This window comes from Anser anser (assembly GCF_964211835.1).
Source record: "Anser anser genome assembly, chromosome: 3".
Taxonomy (NCBI): domain Eukaryota; kingdom Metazoa; phylum Chordata; class Aves; order Anseriformes; family Anatidae; genus Anser; species Anser anser.
The window spans coordinates 110,521,262-110,543,304 of record NC_139722.1 but is presented as its reverse complement, the minus strand read 5'-3'; the positions used below and the strand labels follow the sequence as shown (position 1 = coordinate 110,543,304).

At 54.2% G+C, this 22,043-nt stretch overlaps 2 protein-coding genes across 14 annotated transcripts in view; one reads left to right on the top strand and one right to left on the bottom strand.

Moving 5' to 3' along the window:
- Positions 1-17,005, top strand: part of WDPCP (WD repeat containing planar cell polarity effector) — a 150,840-nt gene extending 133,835 nt beyond the window's left edge. For 3 of the 12 annotated variants that reach the window (XM_083832219.1, XM_083832220.1, XM_083832223.1), the window contains 4 exons: positions 758-893; positions 8,318-8,418; positions 9,762-9,790; positions 15,032-17,004. In XM_083832219.1, coding sequence (XP_083688345.1) covers positions 758-893; positions 8,318-8,418; positions 9,762-9,790; positions 15,032-15,082 — 317 coding nt within the window. In that variant the 3' untranslated portion in view covers positions 15,083-17,004. The other 9 variants (XM_083832222.1, XM_083832228.1, XM_083832218.1 and 6 more) reach the window with 6 other exon arrangements.
- An 843-nt stretch (positions 17,006-17,848) lies between these two features.
- Positions 17,849-22,043, bottom strand: OTX1 (orthodenticle homeobox 1). 2 transcript variants are annotated; one of them, XR_014582870.1, is made up of 5 exons: positions 21,886-22,043; positions 20,737-21,253; positions 20,134-20,285; positions 18,554-19,383; positions 17,849-18,108 (listed from the first exon to the last, which is right to left on the bottom strand). XR_014582870.1 is itself a non-coding variant. In XM_083832230.1 (4 exons), the coding sequence occupies exons 2-4, from the start codon at positions 20,831-20,833 to the stop codon at positions 18,631-18,633; spliced, it is 1,002 nt and encodes a 333-aa protein (XP_083688356.1). In that variant the 5' UTR covers positions 20,834-21,253; positions 21,886-22,043; the 3' UTR covers positions 18,381-18,630. The 2 variants fall into 2 exon arrangements, 1 of the variants encoding a protein (XP_083688356.1); XM_083832230.1 differs by lacking the exon at positions 17,849-18,108 and having other exon boundaries at positions 18,381-19,383.

Here is a 22,043-nt window from a genome sequence, read left to right as displayed (position 1 = left end):
AAAACAGGATTCAAAGAGAAAAAAGAAACACAAAAGGGTCTGATGATTTCGAGAAAAAAAAAATCTTTTAAAGTCTTTATCTGTAACAGGATTGTTCTGTAATCCGAACTCTGCTAGACTGGGGTTTGGTTATTTTATTTATTAATTTATTTTAAGCATTACACCTCGAATATGCAGTTCCCCCTCTCTATTTCCAAGCAGTTTGGCCATTTTCAAACAATTTCCTTCCCCACAGGGCTCAGACTGGAACTTGGGAATGGGAGGCCCACCTTTCGCATGTCTGAAGGCTTTGGGTCGTGATCGTTAACCAAAATATTTTGAAAGAAAGATAAGGCAGGTTTTTATTTCTGAAGGAAGGAGTTACACATGCATGGGGGACTGGTCCAATTGATAAGATTTGGATCTATATGGCAACAGCGAAATACTCCCATGCAGCAGCCTTTGGCAGCCAGCTAGGCCTTCTGTAGCTGACAATTTAGGAGGCATTTCCTCCTTGCTAGCTAAAGCCAACACATATTCGCTTTCTTCTGAAAGCTCTTGGGCATGTTATTGTTGCTGGTGGTTGGCTACTTGGCCTCCTTTTCAAAGGAGAAGAGTCAGGGGTGAAAGCTGTATAAGCATGTAGTTTTCCACTGGATTCGATCCATTACAAGAAGGCGCTCTTGTCCTTATTGACACCTCAGGCGAACAGCTTGCAGCTTGCTTGGTACTTTCTCATTAAGTAAGCCTGATACCACAACTTGATCCGTCTTAACAGGACTTCTGGGGCAGTCAGAAGAAGAAGACACGCCACGCGAAGCTTTTGTCGACCAGCCTCCAGCGCACGGAAGAGAGCACGAAGTGCCCGCTCCTGGCCCGTCCACCAGCCCACCAGCACGGAGCTGCTCCCACAGGTGAGCCATGCAGACTGCTCTCTTCTGCTTCTGTCACCAGTGTCTCACAGGGCTGGGAAAGTCCTGTAGTTCCATAACAGAAAATATAAGGGTGGGAACAATTAACTAAAATGCTTTTTAAATGTATGTTTTGATGTTCTGAACTTTCCTGACAACCCCATCCGCATCTGATCGTAAGCGCGATACATTAAGAGCTAGGCAGGAACCAAGACAAACGTGGAAGCCAGGAGGACGTGGGCTGGACACAAAGCAACCTCCAGAAACATGGATAGTTTGCAAGTATTTCATATGCACTAGCACAACCATTTTTGAACTAAAACGTTTGGGCAGATGCCGCCTACTTTGATGAATATGCGGAAGAAAGAATGGGAAGGAACAACGGAACCGCTGTGCTCAGCAGGCACAGGTAGTGAGCAGCACTTTTAAAAATCAAAAATGATCTTTACGTGGGTCTGCAATCTCATCGCTAGCCTGTGATCAAAATCCCTGGGATGATTATTCGAGAGTGCGCTTCTTCCAAAGTTGAATGAAACCTGGAGCTTACCTCCTAGGAGAGAAACAGTGGGCCTGGCCTCTGTTTATTCTAGAAGCACTCATATGTTTTTGTTGCTGATGAGCAGCACAGCACCTTGCAACAGGTGGGAAATTACAATGAAACAGCTATTCTGTAAAGGTTTAAAAAGCATTTTTTCTCTTATTTTTCTTGATTATTATTGATAGAAAAGAAACCATATTCCCAATGATTATATAGATGCATTTATTTTCATTTTCTGTCCTTATTATATGTAGGAACACTTCATAAATCTAGCGTGAGTAAAACATTGAACAACCATATTGGCATCCTAAGTATTTGTGTGCAATTGTGCTGAATACATTTTTGTGTGGGAAAGAATCAAATGTTTTTCTCCTTCTGGAAATCAGTGTATTGCCTAGTTTTATTTCTTCTCTCACATGAAGAGATTGAGGTTTCTCAGTATTAGATAATATCCATTATACCTTCTGCACACCACTGGTGAAATACTTATAAGTAGTCTATGGTTTTTAGGATACAGAGTGCCATCCAAGGCTTTCAGAGAGACCTAAAAGATTTGGATATGGCACCTGGTTTTAAAAATACAGTGTACAGCTATTCCATCTTAACTCTGAGGATGGAGATAGCACTGGTGATATGGGCAAATAAAGGCAGTAAGGTTGTGCTGAAGATGGTATTTACTACAGAGAACTTCATAAGTGCCCTGGTGAAAGGAGTTCCTTTAACAGAGTCCTCAAGCAGCAGCTAATCCCAAGACGCCTCTGATCCGAAGGTATAAACATGCTGTCCTCCATCAGCTTGCCTTTTCCCTCTTGGAGTTTGCTGTGACTCACACTTCCCTGGCAGTGCCACGTCTGCCTTCCCTGGGCTTCTTGGGAGTGAGATGCCAGAGTTCAACTTCACTCCTACTCCCCAGCTTCCCAACTTGACCCGTGCCAGCCCAGGTGGGTCACCAAAAGCTGCTGAGCCTCACGAGCAGCCCTTTGCAATCGCTGGAGCTGCACAAACTGCTTGGATTTCCCAAGGCTCTTGTTTGCCTCCTGCCAAGCTGGTGAGTACAAAGAAAGCTTCCCACCCACGCGGCCAGCTCCTCCGCCTGCTCACGCCTTCCCCCAGGAGAGCCCTGAGGTTTTGCTTGCCTCCTGCAGAGCAGTGGAAGAACACTTCTCGCGGCTCCCCAGGCTGGCTGCAGCCCCGTGAGGCCTGCCAGTTCTAATTTGAGTTTTAAAGGCACTCCCTGTGACAACATGGACTGGCTGGGAAGGTCACCTGCTATGGCACAGGTGGCCCCAACAAACCTCTTCTCTGTGCTTATAAAACCACAACTGGTTACAGGCACATGACTGCGGCTTGTGTTCTGCCTCCAGATCCATGTAGAAGGGAATTTATTTTCTCTCTGCTGCCACCTCTGCATCAGGCTTCTTCATGTACAGAAATCTGTGTAGAGTGGAAGGTCCAGAGTGATAGGAGCCTACAAAAAGAGGGACCTTCTCAGTTCTGCAGTCATTGCAGTGGTTCATCTTTCTGGCCAAGATACTCCAGCATTGCTAGAGATTTGGCTGCTTGATCTGAGCCATCAGGAGACAACATGGTTTATAATGGATGGATGGTTAAGCAGCACTTTACGAAATTTCTTTAAATTGATTCAACATAGGAACCCAAAATGAAATCGTATTTGCTTTTGTTGCCTTTGTGAACTCACCTGAAAAATGGCATCAATAATGCCTTTCTAAAATAAAGTGAAGTTTGTGAAACCACAGCTGTAGAGTGCCTTGCAGCTTAGTGTCTTAGGAAGTGCACAGCAACATTATTATTCTAACTGATTTCTCACATCACAAATTCATATCTGACATTTCCACTGTCCACTTCTTCTCAGCCTCCAACCACTACCTGCAGTTTCCAAATCAATAACCAGGACACATTCCCCCTCCTGTAAAGGCCCTTCATTCTTCGTTAGCTTGGTCATTTTTTTGTATCGTTATTGACTTTCTCCATTTCTCATGCTGTTTAACGCTAGTCTTCAATGTTTATGTATTCTGCTCACCAGTGAGATAAATGTACATCCTGAATCATTTCCTACTTATTTCTCAATTCTTTCCCCTCAAGAAAGAAAAAAAATGAAGAAGAAAATTCCATTTTTGTAATAGATTTACTACTGTTCTTCTCTGTTCCCTAATCCCATGCACCACACAGCCTCCTGTCTTGGCCAAGTCACTTCAGCCCTGCTCTGGATGTTTTACTATGGGCATTCTTGTTGATTTACCTCCTCAGCATCACTGATATCCATGAGACATTGTCTTGAAGGACTTGATTTGTAGTCTGGAGAGCAAAGTTAGTCTATCACTTTTGTTTGCTTAATTCCCCTGCACATTAGTGTCCCATGATGTCCTAAAACAAATGCCCCTTCTGGGTGTGTGACAAGATTCAGAGTGGAACGTTGCTCCAAGTTTAGGGAGAGGAAACATATTGCTGCTCTCATGCTGAACCTTCCAGTGTTCGCCAAAGCCAGTGGTTCATTTCTGTTGTCATCCTTCACTAGTCCCCGCTGGGTCACAGACCTGGAGCTGAAGCAACATCGAAGCTGGATCTAACTTAACAGCTGAATCTGCTTCGAGAAGAGGATTGGGCCGGTTGACCTCCAGAGCTCTCCTCCAACCTTAAAGTCCCTCTGTTATTTGCAAGTCAAGCATCAGTGTTTAGTCATTGATCCTGCAATGAAACCTCCACAACCTCATCTTTTCACATAATTCAGAAGTCTCACAAAGCCAATAGCACTGCTCACATACACTTGGCATGCATTAGCTCAAGTGTACATGACTGGAGTCCCAAGCCCTGCTGTCTTCTGGGTAGAAGCAGTCCCCCAAAGAAGTGGTAAGACACCACAGCAAGACTTTGGGTGTTGAGCAAGAACAGGGCTCGATGGCTGCTCTTTCTTCTTTCCCTGAGTCTTTTACTCATCTGCATTGGCTTTTTGTCATTATAACACCAAGACGCATCCAAAACCATGAAATCAATTGACACACATGACTGTGTTTCTAACACTACCGCCCCTGTCCGACCCAGATACTGCCCCAAGTCTGTATCTCACCCAGGTTTCTGGAAGCTCATCTCCAGCACATACCTCAACTTCTTCCCTTCCTGTATTTCAGCTTGGACAGCAGCTTTGTTTTGGGACAGCTGAGACGTTATCTCTTGAACTACACCTATGCAAAGGCCCTGGGCGGTCTGTGGAAGCTAGCAGAAGACCTTCTATTCAACCTACTTAATAAACCTTGCTACTGACACCCTTCAGGGAGCATATGTGTAACAGAAGCCCAGTTTTCAGGCTGCTTGATTAACAAATCACTTCTATTAACTCTTAACATCATCATCTCCCTCCCGGCTCTGCCTAACAAGGAAAGCTGTAGCCTGGGCAGAAGCGGGAACAGAAAAGACCAGAACCAAACTGATTGCTAATAAAATAGTCTCAAGGGTTTATTTTGAGAACTTATTCTAGGCCAAGCCTAGCTGCTCATTTTGCCTTAACAGTCAGAAAGCAGAGAACTTAGTTTGAGACTCAAATAGGTTTTACAGATGACAGAGAAAATTGGAGTAACTCCATGACATGTTATGGAAGCAGCAGCAGCGTTGCTGTCGGTGGAGAGCTGTAATCAACTTTCTGAACAGTGCACACACACACACACAGAGTTATGGGCAAAAAAGATTGCTGGACAATGCTGCAGGTAGAGGCACTGTATTTGCTGTGTGTTTTTTTTCACTTTATCACAAACAGGCCAGCTAAATACCAGCCAACAATGCACAGTCCAGTGAATAATTTTACAAGTCACAGGTCTCGTCACTGGCTTACGTGTTTGCCATTGACCATTGCCACTCTGTCCTTCCCAATGGCAGATATTTTACAGTCTAGCAATTCTTGTTCTTTCTCCTTATTATTATTTTTTTCTATTTATGGAAGTGTTTGGACCAGCATAAGTCTTTAGATGCCTGTAAATAATGAAAATATTTTTAAAAGATGTGAACAGTGTTGTTCAGAGTACCCAGGTAGCTTACTGATCCTCTCCACGACATGTTAGAGGAATTGATTGACTCCCTGGGGGCCAGCTTATTTTGGACAAGTCACCTAGTGACCGCCTGCAACTGTGCCAGAGTCCAGCACCTAAGAGTCAACACAAAACTGGGGCTGTCCCTGCTCCTCTGCCATTGTTACCGGTAACCGTGGCGTGATTTTCTTCCCTGTCTGTGTTTCATTCTTTTCCTTTACCGTAATGCATGCTGGGTTTAAATATCTTGTGTTTATTTGTGGTGGCAGGATGTGTATGAAGCTGTTTCATCTTGTTATCCGTCTACTCCCTCCCCACCCCCACAGAACTACTCCGATTTCAATTAGGTTCTGATTTTAATACAGGCGATTAGGATAGAAGGCAGAAGTGTGTCTCATCACAGTGACTTTTGTCACAAAACTTTTGCCTTGCTTTTTCTGTACTGAAAAATAGACATATTTCTACTCCTCCACCAGCTTCCTACTCTAAGCTCAGAAGCATGCTTGCACGTTTTGAACCTATAGCACCACCCAGCACGGCCTGCCATGGGTCCCTGCATAATCCTACAAGCTGCTGTTTCCATCCTAGCAATTTTCGGTTCCAAAGTAAATCTATTAGAGGCGAGCTGTGGGGAAGCGGCGATGGGGTGTAGGAAATTCGTCAGAGAGGTGGGATCCAGCAGCACAGCAGTGCTAATCCTGCCCCATGTCTGCAGCCTCCCCTCATTTTTGCCTTTGCTCAGCCCCGGTGAAGGCAACAGGAGTTTCACGTGCATCAAGAATGTGACGGCAGGCAAACAGACGTGGTGCACTGGGCAAATTAATTAGTTAGTGTGCATACGGCACTTTGAAATTTAAAAATTAACTCTTATTAGCCAGTACGTACTCAAGACACATCGAGGTGTGCTGTATGGCCTCTTGATTCCAGACAAAGGTCCTCTTGATTAAATTAGATTGCTAACGTGTTGCCACATTAGCTCACTTGAAGAAAGAAAAGTTTGAAAAAGCAATTTGGCTTCGTCACATGAGCGGCGCGTAGACTTAATGGAAATTTTTCCAGCATTCACAAAACAAAGAAAAATCAATAACATGTCTGCCAACTGTTCCACTGAAAACATTCTATAATCTATAGCGCCGAGAATCCCAAGCCAAGATAAACCACCATCGCTGTCAGAAAATACTGACAATTATTTTACATTGATTCAATTTGTCCCAGCCCGGACTGACCTTGTTTATTCATCTCAGTCTCTTAATTCATATTAACTTGGCATCCGAACGGGACATGTGGCATGTGGGCTGAAGACCCATTTCTGTATCTTAGACTCAGATAAACGTAGCGCATTGAGTACTTCCAGTGCCTTGAGCTCTTAGGTAGATTTATATGCATTAGACAGAACTGGTTAAGTTCCTTTTATCCCCGCTGGGCTTTTCACGTCTGTTGACTGTAAAACTAGAAGCTCGGTAGAAGTAACATCTTCTTCTAAGCCTTCGGATAGACATGAAATCCTCCCAGTACTGGTCAATTTTAAAGACACGTCCAAAGAGGATGGACGGCTTTAAGCTCTTTTAGAACACAAAAATAGAAGGGTTATGACAATTTGGCAGCCAAAAAAGCAATTTACGGGTCTCGGCAGAATCCGAGGCTGTGTGTTAGAAAGCTGATCAAGATACTACAGAGGAGATAATGGGGTCGAACAGCAGAAGAATCCCTCCGTTTTTGCAGCTGGCATAATCTGGTCTCCAACGAAGTTTCTTAGTTTCTTTTGCAGAACCAATAAAGCTTAGCGTGATGGCAGAGGTGCATTACTGCAGCTTAAACACGGCTCGGGAAAGCTGATGAAGAGCGTCGCTTTCAGTGGCTTGATAGATGTCCAGCTGCTTGCATAGCTATTGCCCAATGGGTAGGGGGAAGACAAAGAGGTGGAGAAATTCTGAGCTTTTTCTTTAATTATTTACATTCTTGTCAGTAGTAAAGGGCTTTTTGTGCTGGGAACATATTGTTTGTGCTTCCAAAGCCCAGTGAGATTTCGCATGGTGGCAGGTGACAAATCGGGTGCCACACAGAAGCACTCACATTTTCCTTCTCACAACTTCACTGCTGTTGTATCTCAAAGCCACCTTTGAGGACTTGCAGCCTTGAAAAACAAACAACACACGGTGCAATTGCACCCCTATGTATGGTAGCGTGATAGAGTAAACATGACTCTGTCCACAGAGGGGGAAATTCCACCCAAACGAGGGCCAAGGGCTCTCCAGTTGGTCTGGCTTGAGAGGTTCACTTTGTTTTCTCTGCTGGGCTGGTCCTTGCTGAAGGAAAAGCTCCCCTGGACTTAGCAGGGCATTTCTGGACAGCGGGACGAGCAGCGAGCAGGCAAGGCAAGACGGCTTCCAGATTTCCAGTTCCACTGCTTTGGGAATGGATTGCCTTTCCGCGTGCTTACCCAAGCAGAGATTAATGATGCATGAAGAAAATGAAACTAGAAACATAAATAAATAAATAAATAAATATGTAAATAAGTCCATCCTCATTTTGTATGGCACAGAGCTGGTGTGTTCCTCCCTGCAGCTCCTTCGCAATGTGGATTTCAGTGCATTTTGGCTGATGGGACAGTCCTGGAGTGACTGCGAGGCCAAGCAAGTGCTGCTGGTGATGCTCGATCAGCAGACCTACTAGCACCTGATAAAAAAAAAAAAAAAAAAGAGCTGCAATTTGTCACCAGGCAATTGTGCAGGCTGCTGTGTGCTTGATAAGATATGAAACAAACAAAACCACTTTGCTCGGCTATGCAGCTTCTCCCCAGCTCTTCATCCCTTGTTCCCTCCCCTCCTATCACTTCTGTTTTGTTTTTAAAGACCCGCAGGCAGCAGACAAGCAGAGGACAGGGACGGGAGGTCTGGAGCCGGTGACCATGCCACCTCCCTGGTGGAGAAGCCCTTTCCTGGGAGCCAGGAAGGTAAGCAAACAAGTTGCTTTTGAATATATACAATAGGACGGAGCTAGGAAAGTAATGGGGATTGGTATCTTGACAAAGAACTTGAATTTGGGAAGAGAAATAAGCCTCGAGCTCGCTTTGCGTGTACTTAGCAGGGAGAGGAACGAGGCCACGGCTCCTGTAGCAGCCATCAGGTCCCAGCTGGAGCTCCTCGTCCCAGCTCTTGGGACATAAAATAAATCACCTGATCTCGTGAAACTCCTTACCTTGCAGTGCAGTTCATGATTCAGTGCGGACGCAAGATGTGAGAAGTGTTCATTAGTTTGGGTTGATGTTGTTTGGCGTGTGGTGGCCAGGTCCTCCAGCAGCAGAGCTTTGGCTATGGCAGGGTTTGTGCAGCAGCATCTCCCACTGCTTCTGCACGGGGTTCTGGAGCAAACAGACGTGGCTGTCTTGCTTCAGCAGTGTTTGATACCTCTGTGGAGACAGCAGATTCAACATAGCACAGCAGGGCAAGAGAGGAGTGCTCCAGCAGGAGAAAGTCACAGCTAAAGAGTCACCCTGCAACACCAGCCAGGCAGGAGGACCTAAGGGTCTTTGCACAAGGGGGTTTTTGTCTTCTGCCTTGCCCTGGTGTCCCATCACTTGTACAATCAGATGTGTAGGAAGTGAGCAAGGCCCTTACCCTTCCTTCAGGCTCTGTCCCCTGAGCCAAAAGCCTTGCCCGGGGACCACAGGACACGGCAGGCAGCGCCAGCGAGGGGCAGAGGCGCGGTGCCTGCAGCAGGACTTCTCTCTGACGTGGGCAGCTGTTAGCTCAGCTCAAGCCATAACACGAAGACGCCTCATCCCCAAGCACCTCCAGCAGCAAACCTGACAGCACCCAGGCTGCAAAACCCTCTCGAGACACCAGAGGAGTGCCCGGGCAGGCAGCCCGCACCCAGCCCCACCACCCTATGGCTACCTCGGGCTTACCCCCAGCACGAGAGGTGAGCTGCGTCCAAGGTTGCGTTGCAGTGCGAGCATCCCACTCGTGCAGCAGGACCCACCAAGTGAGGAGGACATGGGGACATGCACCCACCGCTGGCTTCACGTCTCCACGCTGCCCTAGCCGCAAAAAATCACTGTTGCTTTAACCCGGCGTAGTGTTTGAGGGAATATATGTGTCCTACATGTATAAACTTGCAGAAGCCATGTATTAAATATTTTAATTCAGCCATTGAATAACAGGATATAAAATAGCTGTGTCCTATCAAAAACGTGAAAGAGTTACCTAATACCTTGCCCTTGTTTGTTTGGGTTTTTCAGCAAGTTCAATGGAATGTAAATAACACAGTGATCTTCTGTGTTGTGTTTTTTTTAAGGAAATTTGAGAGCAGTTCCTACAGAGCAGGTAAAGCATTTCTCATTTATTTTTTTTATTTCTGCTTATTATTATTTACTCTATTTTGCAGCTTCCTGAAACTTCCAGAGCCTGCCCCTGCAAGCTGTCTGCCTGCAGGGCTCTCACTAAAATTGGTAGAAATGCTGCCTATACCGTGCTGCTAGGACGGGGCTTCGTCCGCGGCGCTGAGCTGATCACAGCGCGTAGAAGTCAAAAATCATTATTAGCCAGTGGCTGCTGGATGGGACGTAAGAAAGGACTCCTTGTCCTCGCTCCACATTCATCTTACTCGAGCTAGCTGATGCTCATATTGGCGCTTTCAACAGCGAGCCCATGGTAGAGAGGCATGAAATCCTACCTTGGGGTTTCACGATCACTTTAAGCTGATTTAACTGCTAGGTGCTGCCAAAATAAAGGTGGCCCAGCCCTTTCTCCCCCCCGTCAGCCTCCAGCCTTACATTCTCCTCCTCTCCTGCGCTGCTGTGGGTGCTTGTGCACCACAAGAAGCCCACCAGAGCAGAGGGGAGAGCACCCCATGCAGGTAGGGAGACAGTGCCCCCATCCCCAGACCCTGCACACCACACCATCTCCCCAGGAACCTGCCCTGGGCCAGTGCCCCGGGGGGGCTGGTGTTGGTGCTTACAGAGCACATACGTGGGGCTGGTGAGTCAGCAGCGTGCAGCACTGACGCACTCCTCCAGTCCTCATTTACAGGGGAAAAAAATAAATAAAACACGAGCTGTGTCACGGCAGGACGGATAAGGGTAGAAGGCTGCCTATATTGTAGCCTCCTCTGTTGAAACTTTTATTTTCGAGGCCAAAGTATTCAATGTTTGGCCACGGTACAAACAGATCGTTTAAAAGAAAAAAAGAGAGAGAGAGAAAGAAAGAAAGGAAACTCTTCAACCTCCCAGCGGAGCAGGATGGCACTTCTTTCTTTCTTTCGTTACGAAGCCGTGCCAAGTGAAATCGTGCTAAGAGCTGTTCTACCAGTCCCAAAGCGCTGGAGCACAGCACGCGCCGGCCCCACCTCTGCAGCCTCCCGCGGGCCCCAGCGCACGTGGGCTGGGTGGAGGATGGGGACAGGCTGCGGGTGGATGACGGCGGCGCGGTGGTGGCAGGGAGGTCCCCATGCTTGGAGGAGGTCTCCGGCTGACCTTTGGTGGCTCGGTGGCCCTGGGGACGTGGCGAGGAGTGAAATGGAGCTGCAGGGATGGTGAGGAGGTTGGTGGCTGGCAGCCCAGCTGGCCAGCAGCTCGCTGCTCCTGCCCTGAGCTGGATGTAAGATAGGAGCAGCTGAATTAATTAATGAACTTAAAACCTCGTTTGAAAGCCCTGGGTTGCCACCATATGAAAGCCACGAGCACAAATGCGTAGGCTGTGTAATGTGAGCGATAGTAAGAAAAAGCACTTAGCCGTCATGTAATTAAGGACTTAAAGCATGCTTCAGGTCCAAAAAATTAACACAAGTTAATTTCTGAATTCTGGTGGGACACCAGTCCAGGTGCCCCAACCTCACCATTCGTTGCAGAGCCACTTGCTGGTGAGTTGGGTCTCCACCCCTCTGGTCTGCTGGCTTTGGCAGGGCCGAGGGACGGGAGGCAGCAGCTGAGATCAGCATCTGGAAACGATGGAAACGACGTGCTGAGGATGAGGGAGTCCTTTGTGAGCTCCAGTGGTTTGGAGTAGAAGAGGCATCCACGCAGCATTAACTTCGTGCATCTGGGGTCACGTTACAGCACTCGTCTGTCCTGACTTGTACCGGAGTATGGAAATCTGTGTCCAGCAGCAGCTGGGGACCAGCACAGAAACCAGCACCCAGCTCCTTCCTAGCCAGCTAACTGGGCTGGCCGCTGCCTTTAGTGCGACCCATCCCAAATTCACCCCAAACTCAAGCTCATCGTCAGCTCTGGACCCAGGCCCTGCAGCACTGGCTGGACCTGGCTCTCAATGGCGAGTCCCCATGCTACCATTTCACATTTCCCCCCCCACCAGGGCAGTGCCAGGGCAACCATCCCCGAAGCCCCCAGGTCCCCGAGGTCCCTGAGGCTTTCACCCTGCTGCTCCCCGTCCTGGCGTCCCTCCACCGCCACTTCCCACACGTTGCTTCAGAGGAAGCCCTCACAATACCGGGCTCGGTGCCACGCACGGGGAGCACACCCAAAGCCCAGCCCTTCTTGCACAGGCAGCGCTGCAGGAGGAGCGCTGCAGCTGCGACCCGGGGGGGGGTTTTGTGTCCCCCGTTGCGGTTCCTTGGCAAGACGCTGAAGTGACCTGGTGCAGATGGAGGCTTTGGTGAAGGTGTGGACAACGCGGACCCAAGCTCTCACGGGCATGTGGCAGTGCACGGCCTCGCTCGCTGCTGCTCAGCTATGAGGAAGCCTTTCCTCCCTGAAACTGCAAAGAGCGGGCGACAAAACCTCCCCAGCGCCTGCCCGCGCAGCCGGCTGTCACGCGGCCAAGCAGCGCCCGAGCAGTCGGACGAGGTTTGGTGTCTAGAGGCAACCCACGGCCCTGCGGGAGGCTGCAAAGAGGCAGGACCCTCTTTGAGCTGAGGCACCCGCGTCCCCTCGGTGCATGGGTGCAGCAGGAGGACTCGGCGCTCGTGTCCAGCCCTGTTTTCCAGGAACGGCTGGAGATGGGACAGGGGAGGCCTCGCGGGCCACGCTGCTCAAGGCCCAGCCTGCGCCTGGCAGGGGGCTGGGCCTGGTGATCCCCAGAGGTCCCTCCCGGCCTGCGTCACGCTGTGAGCTGATCGTCTTGAGCAAACTATCTAGGTCAGGTCAGAGAGGCTCTGTGCGGCAGCACCCAGCCATAAATGAGACAAGGCCGCCAAGCACCCTGTCACCGGCCTGAGCACCTGCTGGGCCCTTTGGAAAACGGGATCCACGACTCTCTGCTGCTTCCGGACTGGACACGGCTCCTGCTTGGTTGCAGGAATTTGAGGTCCTGAAGTCAACGGGGCCTGGTGGCAGTTATTTAGCTGAGTGATAATATGGCAAAACGACCAGCCAGAAAGGTTTTATGTGGTGCCACCCAAGGGAAACGAGGAGGCATGCCCAGTGAAAAGGAGCAGGATCTGACAGGATACGTGTCCTTCCACAGAGCCACATCTATGAGCTGGGACCGGGCAGCCTCAGCCTGGAAAAACAGGAGGGAGCTTTACAACAAGGAGCCCCTGGGACCTTACTTGTGCCCCCCTCTCCCCCTCTCCTCCCTTCCCACCTTCACCATGTCCTTGAGACTCATCTCCAGCAGAAAAAGCGGTGCCTGCTGGGAGCGGGCCCAGGGACGAGGTTTCTCCCTGCTTCCTGCTCCAGGAGGATGAAGGGCTCCTTGTCTCCACCCCAGAACCGGGGAGATCAAGCAGAGCAAACCACCGCCTCCATCCTCCCACCCCTGCGGGCCCGAGGTGGCTTTAGTGGCTTCTCGATTACAGGGTGCATCCTCCTGCCCCGCTCCTCCCTTCGCCCGCTGGACCAGGCCCGCATCATTGCCATGCAAAGCCCCACGAGCCGAACTCTGCAGGGCACAAGCGGACGCTCTCCTGTCAGGATGTTCGTGTTTTACTTCCCTGGGTGACGAGCTGCTCCTTACTGCAGGCAGCTCCTTGCACTGGCTTCCCCTGTTCCTGGACAGCTCTCTGCCCACACCGTGGAGATACGCTCTTGTCAGACTATTACAGCTTTTTATTGCCGGGGTGCTGCTTCAGGTGATGTGCAGATGTCAGGAGAGAGCTCCCGTCAGTATCGCGCCTCATCCTTTGATTCACGTCTGCGGGCTCAATGCCACATCACAGGCTTCCCACACGACACCGCCAGGTCTGCCTTGTTGCCACCAGATAGGTTTGCAAATGGGTTTGCGAAGAGCACTCATGCAAAAATGGCACAGCCAGGCAGGTTTGCAGAGCCCAGAGTGTGTGGGATGAGGGTTTTTGGTAAGCTCCCCCCAGAGAGGGGCAGAAATCACCCAAACAAAACCCCATGTCTGACGATCTCCGTCTGAGGTGCTCAGGACGCCGAGACTCCAAGAACAAGGCCCCACCAAGTGGCCTTGGACTCGAGGTGGCCACACAGGGCTTTGTTCTCCAGCCCACCTTCCCCTGCCCCTGGCCTGCAGAGCTTCAGGCACCAAAAGGCAGTCACGTCCCCTCCTGAGCCCGCCCCGTCCCAGCAGTGGGACACCAGCAAAACCCCTCTGCTGACTGGGCACTGACCCAGCTCTGGGTGCTGGGATGAGCTGGTGAAGGGGTCTAGGGCACAAGGCATGTCATGGCCACCTCCACGCAGGGACAACACCGAGCTGGGGATGAAACTCAGCATGTCCAGCCATTGTGTCTTCGCCCCCACGTCCCAGCAGGAGCGCTCCTTTCGGAGGGGACCATGCTGTGAGGTGGGGCTGCTGCTCTGGTCACCGTTCCTTCACCATCAGCAGGCATGAGAGGAAGGGTTTTGGGGGTTTTTTTGCTTCCACCCCCCACCCCGGGGCCATGCCACCCCCTCTGCCCTTCAGCCAGCTCTGATGCTCGGGGACGGGACAAGCACGCGTTCCCCTTTGTGCCCAGCTCCACGCCCAGCGTTCTCTGCATCGCGAGGAGCCAGCTCGCTGTGAGTCAAAGGAAAGCAATGACTCACGGGGCCGCAGCTCTTCCCAAGGCAAAGTATTTCACGCACTTTGCAGGCACACTAACCCGCGTTATGAAATAACCTCTATCCATGGCACACATTGCCGTGTCCCGTACAAAAACACAGGGCTCGGTTTGCTGTCGCGCACCGGTCGCCAACAGGGACGCCAAGGTGCATGTGTAGTTGTGCTCTCAGCGCTGTTCCCCTCATACCAGGAATGCAAAAACACCTTCCCCGCGTAAAACTCCGAAAACCTGGCTGGCTCCCCACTGGCGTCAGCCCAGGTTTGTGGTGCTGGAGGTATGTTTTAGTTAAAAGGTTAACAAAAATATAAAGTTTCGCTTTTGCCATTGCTGGAGAAGGGAGCTCATGGGCAGGCTTGGACCCAGCTCCCAGAACGAAATGGGGAGAAGGTAAAAATAGGGTGATGGAGGGGAGCAGTGCCCCGCACCACAAGGCAATCCCCCACACTGCAGGGCATTCCTCTAGGCACCAGACTGGGGCTGTTCTTGGGAACCGTCCCTTTTCCCTGGCTTGGGGTGGCATTTGGGTCACCACTGCGAGATCTCCATCTCCAGTTGCTTCTCCCCGTGCCCGTCTCACCCCGTTTGTCCTCTCCCCGCAGGGATCAGGAGGCAGCAGCTCACTGCACCTCGTGCACCTGGGGCTGGTGTGACCATGCGTGGACCACCTCGGCTGTCGAAGCATGGCAGGGGGAACCTCACTGGTGAAGCTCACGGAAAGCCCTTCGGAGAACTAACAGCTAGCCCGGACCAGGAGGTGAAGCCCCGGTGAAGAAGGAGACCTCCCAATGAGCCCTGACTTTGTGTCAGCATGTCCTTGCCCGGACTGCCCCACACATCTTCGTAGAGGACTCCGTGGTGGCAACTCCCCCAGGTCCTTCACAGACATTAAAAATAAGAGTAACTGTGGCTCCCTGCTTATGGTGTGACACCGAAAGGTTTGGGCTGGTTTCATTGAGCAAATCATAAAACTTCTCGGGAGAAATTCTGACGGTCTGGCCACATTATATGTTTTAGCAATCTTCACTGGGAAGCAGATTTGAATTTCCACTTCAGGCTCTGAAAAACCGCTCCATTGAGATACCAGCAGATAACATCTCCACTCAGGATGCCTCTGTGAAAGAGCAGCCTTTCACAGTCGGCAGCATTTTTCTAAGAATGCTCTCAATTTTCATATCTAGATGTATCATCTCAGCTGAATAACCATTATTTTGCCTTTAAAAAAAAGGAAAAAAAAAAAAAAAGACACGGAGCCTCTTAAGCGTCATCCCGTCGGAGTCCAGATCCTAATCTGCCTCCCCTAGCCGCGACCTGCCGCATCCCTGCGGGGTTTTTGGGGTGGTTAAATGCGAGGTGGGCACGGCCGCAGGGCTTCATCCCACCCCAGGTCCCGTGCCTTGTGCCCGGTTGGTACAGCCCGGCACCGGCCGTCCTCTCGAAATTGGGTTTTGGCCTGAAAAAAAAAAAATAGAAAAAAAATGTACATTTTTGTGCCCGGTGCTGCGCGGGCGCCGAGGTGCAGCCGCCCGGCTGAACCGCAGCCACGCTCCTGTCAGCACAAGTGGCGGTCTGCGCGAGGGATTAATCTGACACCAGACAGCGATGCTTAATCCTCCGGTATATCATAATCTATTTACTTTGCATGCTAAGAGGATTTCAGCTTAAAAATATACAGGAAGTGATACTAGAAATGTACATAGGATCCAGAATGCCGTTTCCTAAAATCTCGCTTTTTTGCCCTAAAAAAGCATTCCGTGCCTTCCTTGGGGAAGCCCTGGCTGCCTGCAGTGGCAGGGCCCGGGGCTGGGCAGCACCAGGACGGGGCAGAGCGGTGGTGCCGCGTGTCCCCGGCCGGAGAGAGCTGCACCGGAGCTGCTGCCTGGGAAATCCAGCCCGGGGTTGGGACCAATGTGGGATTTCTACCACGCGCTCACTGCTACCCGAATTAGCAGCCACTGGATAACGCGGAGGTCAGAGCGGGGGACAGGGGGGATGCCTGTAGGTGCTGTGAGCCCCGCAGCACGTGCTGGTGCCCGGCCGAGGCATCGCCGGCGTGGTTTTGGGGCAGGAGCTGGGATGTGGGATGCGGGCAGGTTCAGAGCAATAAGGCTACCAAGGCTACCAAATACCGGGCTCTGGGCTGACGCGTAGCTTCAGCTTGCACCACGAGGGATGGAACAACTTTTTGGTGCGTAAAAGAGGGTTTTAGGGTTTGGGAAGCGCAGTGCAGGGGCACCAGGTACCAAGCACCACCAGCAGAAGAGCTCCGCATCGGCATGTAGGTGTTATTTTGGACACACCAGGTGGCACAGGACACTGGGTGCCCATGTCGCCCGTGGGTAACACCTCCACCTGCGTGCCCTGGGGAGGATGGACCCAAAAATGCCCAAACCCTCCCCAAAACATCCGTCCGTAGCATGTCAGCGCCTTGGTACCTTCCCCCCACACACCCTCCCCCCAGGGATGGGGGCACATTGGGGTCCCGGCTGCCCCAGGCACTAATACACGACCATGGGGAGCAGGACAGAGATTTGGGGGTGTTTCAAAATCTCCCCCCCCCCCCAAAAAAAAACCAAGCCAACGTGGAAATGCCCCAAGCACCTTGACAAAGGGGGAAGGAGCAGCAGCAGCAGCGGTCCCCCCGCCCCGGCCCCCAGCAGCTGCGGGGAGAGGATGGGAAAGAAATGGGGGCGAGGGAGGGCGGGGGGGGGGCAGGTGAGCAATGACCCCCCCCCCCGAGTCCCGACCAAACGCAGCCGGTGGCGGACACGGAGGGAAACGCCGGGAGCCGGGGCTGAAGTCGCGGTGCCGAGCACCTCTGGCGCACCTGCCGCTCCGCCTGTCCGTGCGTCCGGGGGGACCCCCGTGCCCCCCCCCCCAACAAGGCTGCCCCCGGGCCCCAGCGTGCCAGGTTTGGGCATTTCGGGCAGCGCTCACCCAACCCCAACCCCATCCCCGTCCCCATCCTGCAGAGGCGAGCGTGGAGCAGCCTGGCTGGGGGGCAATGAGTGGGGAAACCAATTAACGGCGGTAATTAAAGGAGCCCGGAGCCCACACAACTGCAGGGGGGCGGGGGGAGCCCCCTCACACCCCGTCCTTGCACCTCAGTCCTGCCGGGACCCTCCTGGGGGAAGAGGAGGCACAGGGAGGAAGGACGGGGCAGCACCAGCTGCCTCGCGCTGGGCTTTGTCTGGGGCCGCAGGGTGGTCCCCAAAACCAGACAGGGAGGTGGGGGGGGGGGTGACGGTCTCAGGACCCCCCCGCCCTCACCCCTCTGCCCCATGCCCATGGGGCAAAGCTGCCAGGAGGGCAAACAAAAATCCCCCCTCCCCCCGCCACTCGCCCCGACGCAGAGCTGCTGCCCCCAGCACCCCAAACACCAAACCACAGCAATCAAAACCCAAAGCCGTTTTTTGTTTTCCTCCTGGTTTTCTTTTTATTATTTTTTTAAATTTTTTCAAAAAGTTTTTCTTTTTTTGGTCTGCGGGTCGCGGATCAGCCGAGCAGCCCTTCCCACCCCCTCCTCTTCCTCCTCCTCCCCCGCGGCCCCCCCAGCTGCTGCCCCCCGCTCCAGGACGAGGCTGGACCCCGGCGCCCCAGCCCCGCGGGGACAGACGGACAGACAGACAGAGGATGCGGGACCCCTGCTGCCCCAGGGTGGGGTAGGAGCCAGAATCACCTTTAGGGGGAAAAAAAATAAAAAATAAAATTTAATAATAATAAAAAAAAATAGTTTAAAGTTTCGTTTTTCGTGTTAGGCTCATGATAAAACGCCAACCCGAGAGCGTCAACTAAAAACGACGACGGTCCCTGCAACGGAGCCGAGTATTTACAGCGAGCCCGGCGCGCCCGGGACCAGGGGCTCCCGCACAGGGGGGCACCAAGGGACCCCTCCTGCCAGGGGGCAGGAGCCAGCCCGGGCCCCGGGGAGACAGCAGGCGTTTAGTTTCTATTTTTTTTTTTCCTCCTCTTTTTTTTTTTTAATTTTTAATTATTTTTGTTAAAAGTCCTCTTCTTCTTCTGTTCCATTTAAAAAAATAATAATTATAATAAGCCCGCCGGAGGGGCGCGGGAAGCAAATAAATATCAGTCAGGAGAGACGGGGGCCCCTCGGCACCACTCACCGAGGGGGGGAGGACGAGACGGAGCCGCAGCCCGGTGGGACGCCCGGGGCGGGGGGTCCGAGGCAGGGGGCGACCCCTCACAAGACCTGGAAGCGCCAGGACGCCTGGTCCTTGTAGTCGAGGCAGTCGGGGGAGTTGAAGTTGAGCTTCCAGGAGGCGGCGGCGGCGGGCTCCTTGTAGTCCAGGCAGTCGGAGGAGTTGAAGGGCAGCGCGGTGCCGCCGTAGCCCTGGTGGTGGTGGTGATGGTGGTGGTGGTGGTGGCCCGAGCTCTGGCTCAGCGGGTGGTGGTGGTGGTGGCCCGGCACCGAGGAGGGCCCCATGGGGCTGAGCTGGTGGGGGTGGTGGTGGGAGTGCATGGGGGCCAGGTAGGAGCTGCAATCCACACCCCCGAAATAGGACGAGGAGGGCGGCGCGGGGTAGCCCTGCCCGTACCCCCCGCCTTGGCCATAGGACACCGGGTAGCTGGCGGAGGCGGCGGGGCCGGCGCGTTGCATGCAGGAGGCGCCGGCCGGCGGCAGGGGCTCGGGCACCGTCACCCCCGCCGGGGCAGCACCGGGAGAGATGGAGGCCGGGCTCCAGATGGACGAGGCCGGGGTGCTGAGGGAGGCCGGGGCACCGCCGGCTGCCGCTGCCGCCGAGGAGGCCGAGCTGGAGGAGGAGGAGGAGGCCGAGGAGCTGGAGGCGGCCGCCGGCGGCGTGAACTGCCCGCTGCTGTCCGAGCCCGAGCTCTCACGGGCCGGGGACGACTTCTTCTTGGTTGGGCGGCTCTTGGCCCCGCCGCCGCTCTGCTGCTGCTGCCGGCACTTGGCGCGGCGGTTCTTGAACCAGACCTTGGGGGGGGAGGGGGGGGGGGGAAAGGGGGGCTGTGAGTAATGGGGCGAGGAGGGAACAAGCTGGGGGACCTCTGGGGCCCTCGCTTGTCCCCCGTCCCCTCTTCGCCCTGAGCACACCCATCCCCGCAGCCAACCTCACTCCAAGCACCCGCACCCTGCCATTACACCGCACACCCCTGCACCCCAAAACCACTCTGTCTGCACCCCGACAGGTGCCCGGCCACCCCATGCAACCCCCCAAAAAAACGAGGCTGCCAACAGCGGGCGGCCGGGAACGGGGCGTCCTGCCTGGCGCTTCCCACAGACAAAGTTCACAGGGGTGTACGCCAGAGTTGCGCTCACAAGTTTGTAAGCCCGGCTCGCGCCCCTCAGCCAAAAGACCTCCGTCCCCCCAAACCTGGGGAAGGGGAAAGGATCCTGCTCACACATCCCACCCCACCAAGCATCCCTCCCCAAGGAGCAGCACACCGAGCCTGGTGGGGTGCGCCGGAGGGAGCACACGGGCTGCTAACCCCCAGCAGTAGGCAGGAGGGAAATTAAATTCAAGATTAAAAATATATAAAAATAAGGTAAATAAGGTGAATATTTTTATATTCTATAGCCCCTTCCCCAAGGCAGCACCATGGCAGGACAGCCAAGCAGCCAGGAACCCGCGTGCGACCCGAGGCAGCAGCGCTGAGCGTGGCAGCAAGCTCAGGGCTGGTCGATCCAGGGCACCCCCCGCAGCCCCCCTCTCCCCACGGGTACCTGGACTCGTGACTCGGGCAGGTTGATCTTGAGGGCGACCTCCTCCCGCATGAAGATGTCGGGGTAGCGGGTCTTGGCAAAAAGTGCCTCCAGCACGTCCAGCTGCGAGCGGGTGAAGGTGGTGCGCTCCCGCCGCTGCTTCCGCGGGGTGGCTGGGGGCAAGCACCGCCACGCACCTGGTCACCACCGACCCCCTGCGTGCACCGGACCCCCCCTGTGCACGGCAGGAGCCCCAGCCCTCCCGGGGAAGGGGCCTGGGGATCACCCCCCATCCTGTCCCACCACCACCCCACAAAGCAGCTCCCCAGCCCCGAGAGCGCTGCCCGATGGGGCCGGATCCCATCCCGCTGCGGGCAGGGCGAGCGGCGAAACGCTGGGGAAGGGTCGGGCTCAGCCCCAGCGGGGGGCACGGGGAGATTTCGTTGTGGGGAAATAAAATCATCGTTAGTAGTCGTAGCTCTTTTTTTTTTTTTTAAAGGATTGTTTAAAATTAAAAATCCCCACGGGAGCAAACGAAATCTTGGGGATGGGGTGGGGGGAACGTGGCTGCCGAAGGTGCCGCCAGCCTGGGGCGCGCGCAGAGGGGGCTCGGGGGGGACTCACCCGGGTACCCCACGGAGGGGTGCAGCAGGTCCATGGCCGGGCCCGTCAGCCCCAGCCCGTTCATGCCGTAGGGGGGCTGTTTGAGGTAAGACATCATGCTAAAAGCCGGGCGGGTTCCCTCCAACGTCCCGCGGGAAGAAAAAAATGTAAAAATGGTAATAAAAAAAAGGCAGTAATAATGATTAAAAAAAAAAAAGACGAGGGAAAAAAAATAAAAACAAAAAATAAAAAACCACAAACGAATGCGTGGAGTCGGGGGGGAAATAAAAAAGACCAAAAAATAACCAAACGAAAAAGCACAAAAACTCGGGCGAGGGGGAAATAAGCGCTGAGCGCCGCCGAGGCCGGGCGGTGCGGGACGCCGGCTCCGTCCGTGGGTCCCGGCCCGTCCCGTGCGGGTCCCCGCGGGGTGCCCGGGCTGGGGGTCTCCGGGTTGGGTCCCCCCCGGCCGGGAGTCGCCGCTCGCAGGCTGGGGGCTGCGAGGGGGTCCCGGCGGCGCCGGGCGAGGCCGCAGCTCCTGGGGAGAGAGCAGAGAGCGGCGTCAGGGGCCGCGCAGCCCGGCTCGGGGCTCCTCGGGATGGGGAGAGATAAAGCAATTATTTAGCGGGGTAATTGGATTAGGAACCCGAAGGAGGGAGCGGAGGAGGGAAGGATAATTAAGTGAAAAGCGAGCGGCCGGGGACGTTTTAATTGGAAGCGGCCGAGAGTTGGGAAAAGAAGGGAGGGAAAAGGGGAGAGGGGCGCGGGAGCCCGAGCTGGCGGCGGGGAGGGGGGGGCCGGGGGGGCCGGGCCGGGGTCTCCCCGCGGAGCCCCGGGGGGGGGGCGGCAGAGGCCGGGACCCCCCGGGCCGCAGGTGGGGCCGGCGCCGCGCGAAGGCGAGGAGCCGGGACGGGGCTGGGGGGAATTAAAGCGGGGCCGCCCCCCCCGGCACCCCCCGCCCCCCGACGGCTCCGGGGCCGCGGCTGCGGAGGGGCCGTCGGGGGCTGCGCGCAGGGCGGGGAGGAAAGGGGGGGGGGGGGGGAGAGAACGGAGGGGGGGGTCACCGCGGGGGGGGGGGGGGGGGTCGGGGGGGGAGGCGGGCTTGGGGGGGCGATGCCCGGGGCCTCGCAGCCCCCGGCCGGCTCGGGGGGCCGCGGCGCCCCGCGTTACCTGGCGGCCGGGCCGCGCTGTCGGGGCGCCGGAGCCGCGGCCCTGCGGAGGATGGAGCCCCTGCCCGCCGCCCTAGCCTTGTATGTGCGCGCAAAGCGAGTGCGTAACCAGCCCGGCGCCAATCCCCGGCCGCTCCCCGCCTGACTGACAGCAGCCCG

What these genes read in the sequence shown, in the direction of transcription:
- OTX1 (XM_083832230.1), bottom strand. Translation starts at nt 20,833, where the DNA reads ATGATGTCTTACCTCAAACAGCCCCCCTACGGCATGAACGGGCTGGGG. An exon ending in CCCCTCCGTGGGGTACCCGG is followed by an intron (nt 20,286 to 20,736) that starts GTGAGTCCCCCC and finishes GCTTGCCCCCAG; the next exon opens with CCACCCCGCGGAAGCAGCGG. An exon ending in TGCCCGAGTCACGAGTCCAG is followed by an intron (nt 19,384 to 20,133) that starts GTACCCGTGGGG and finishes TCCCCCCCCAAG; the next exon opens with GTCTGGTTCAAGAACCGCCG.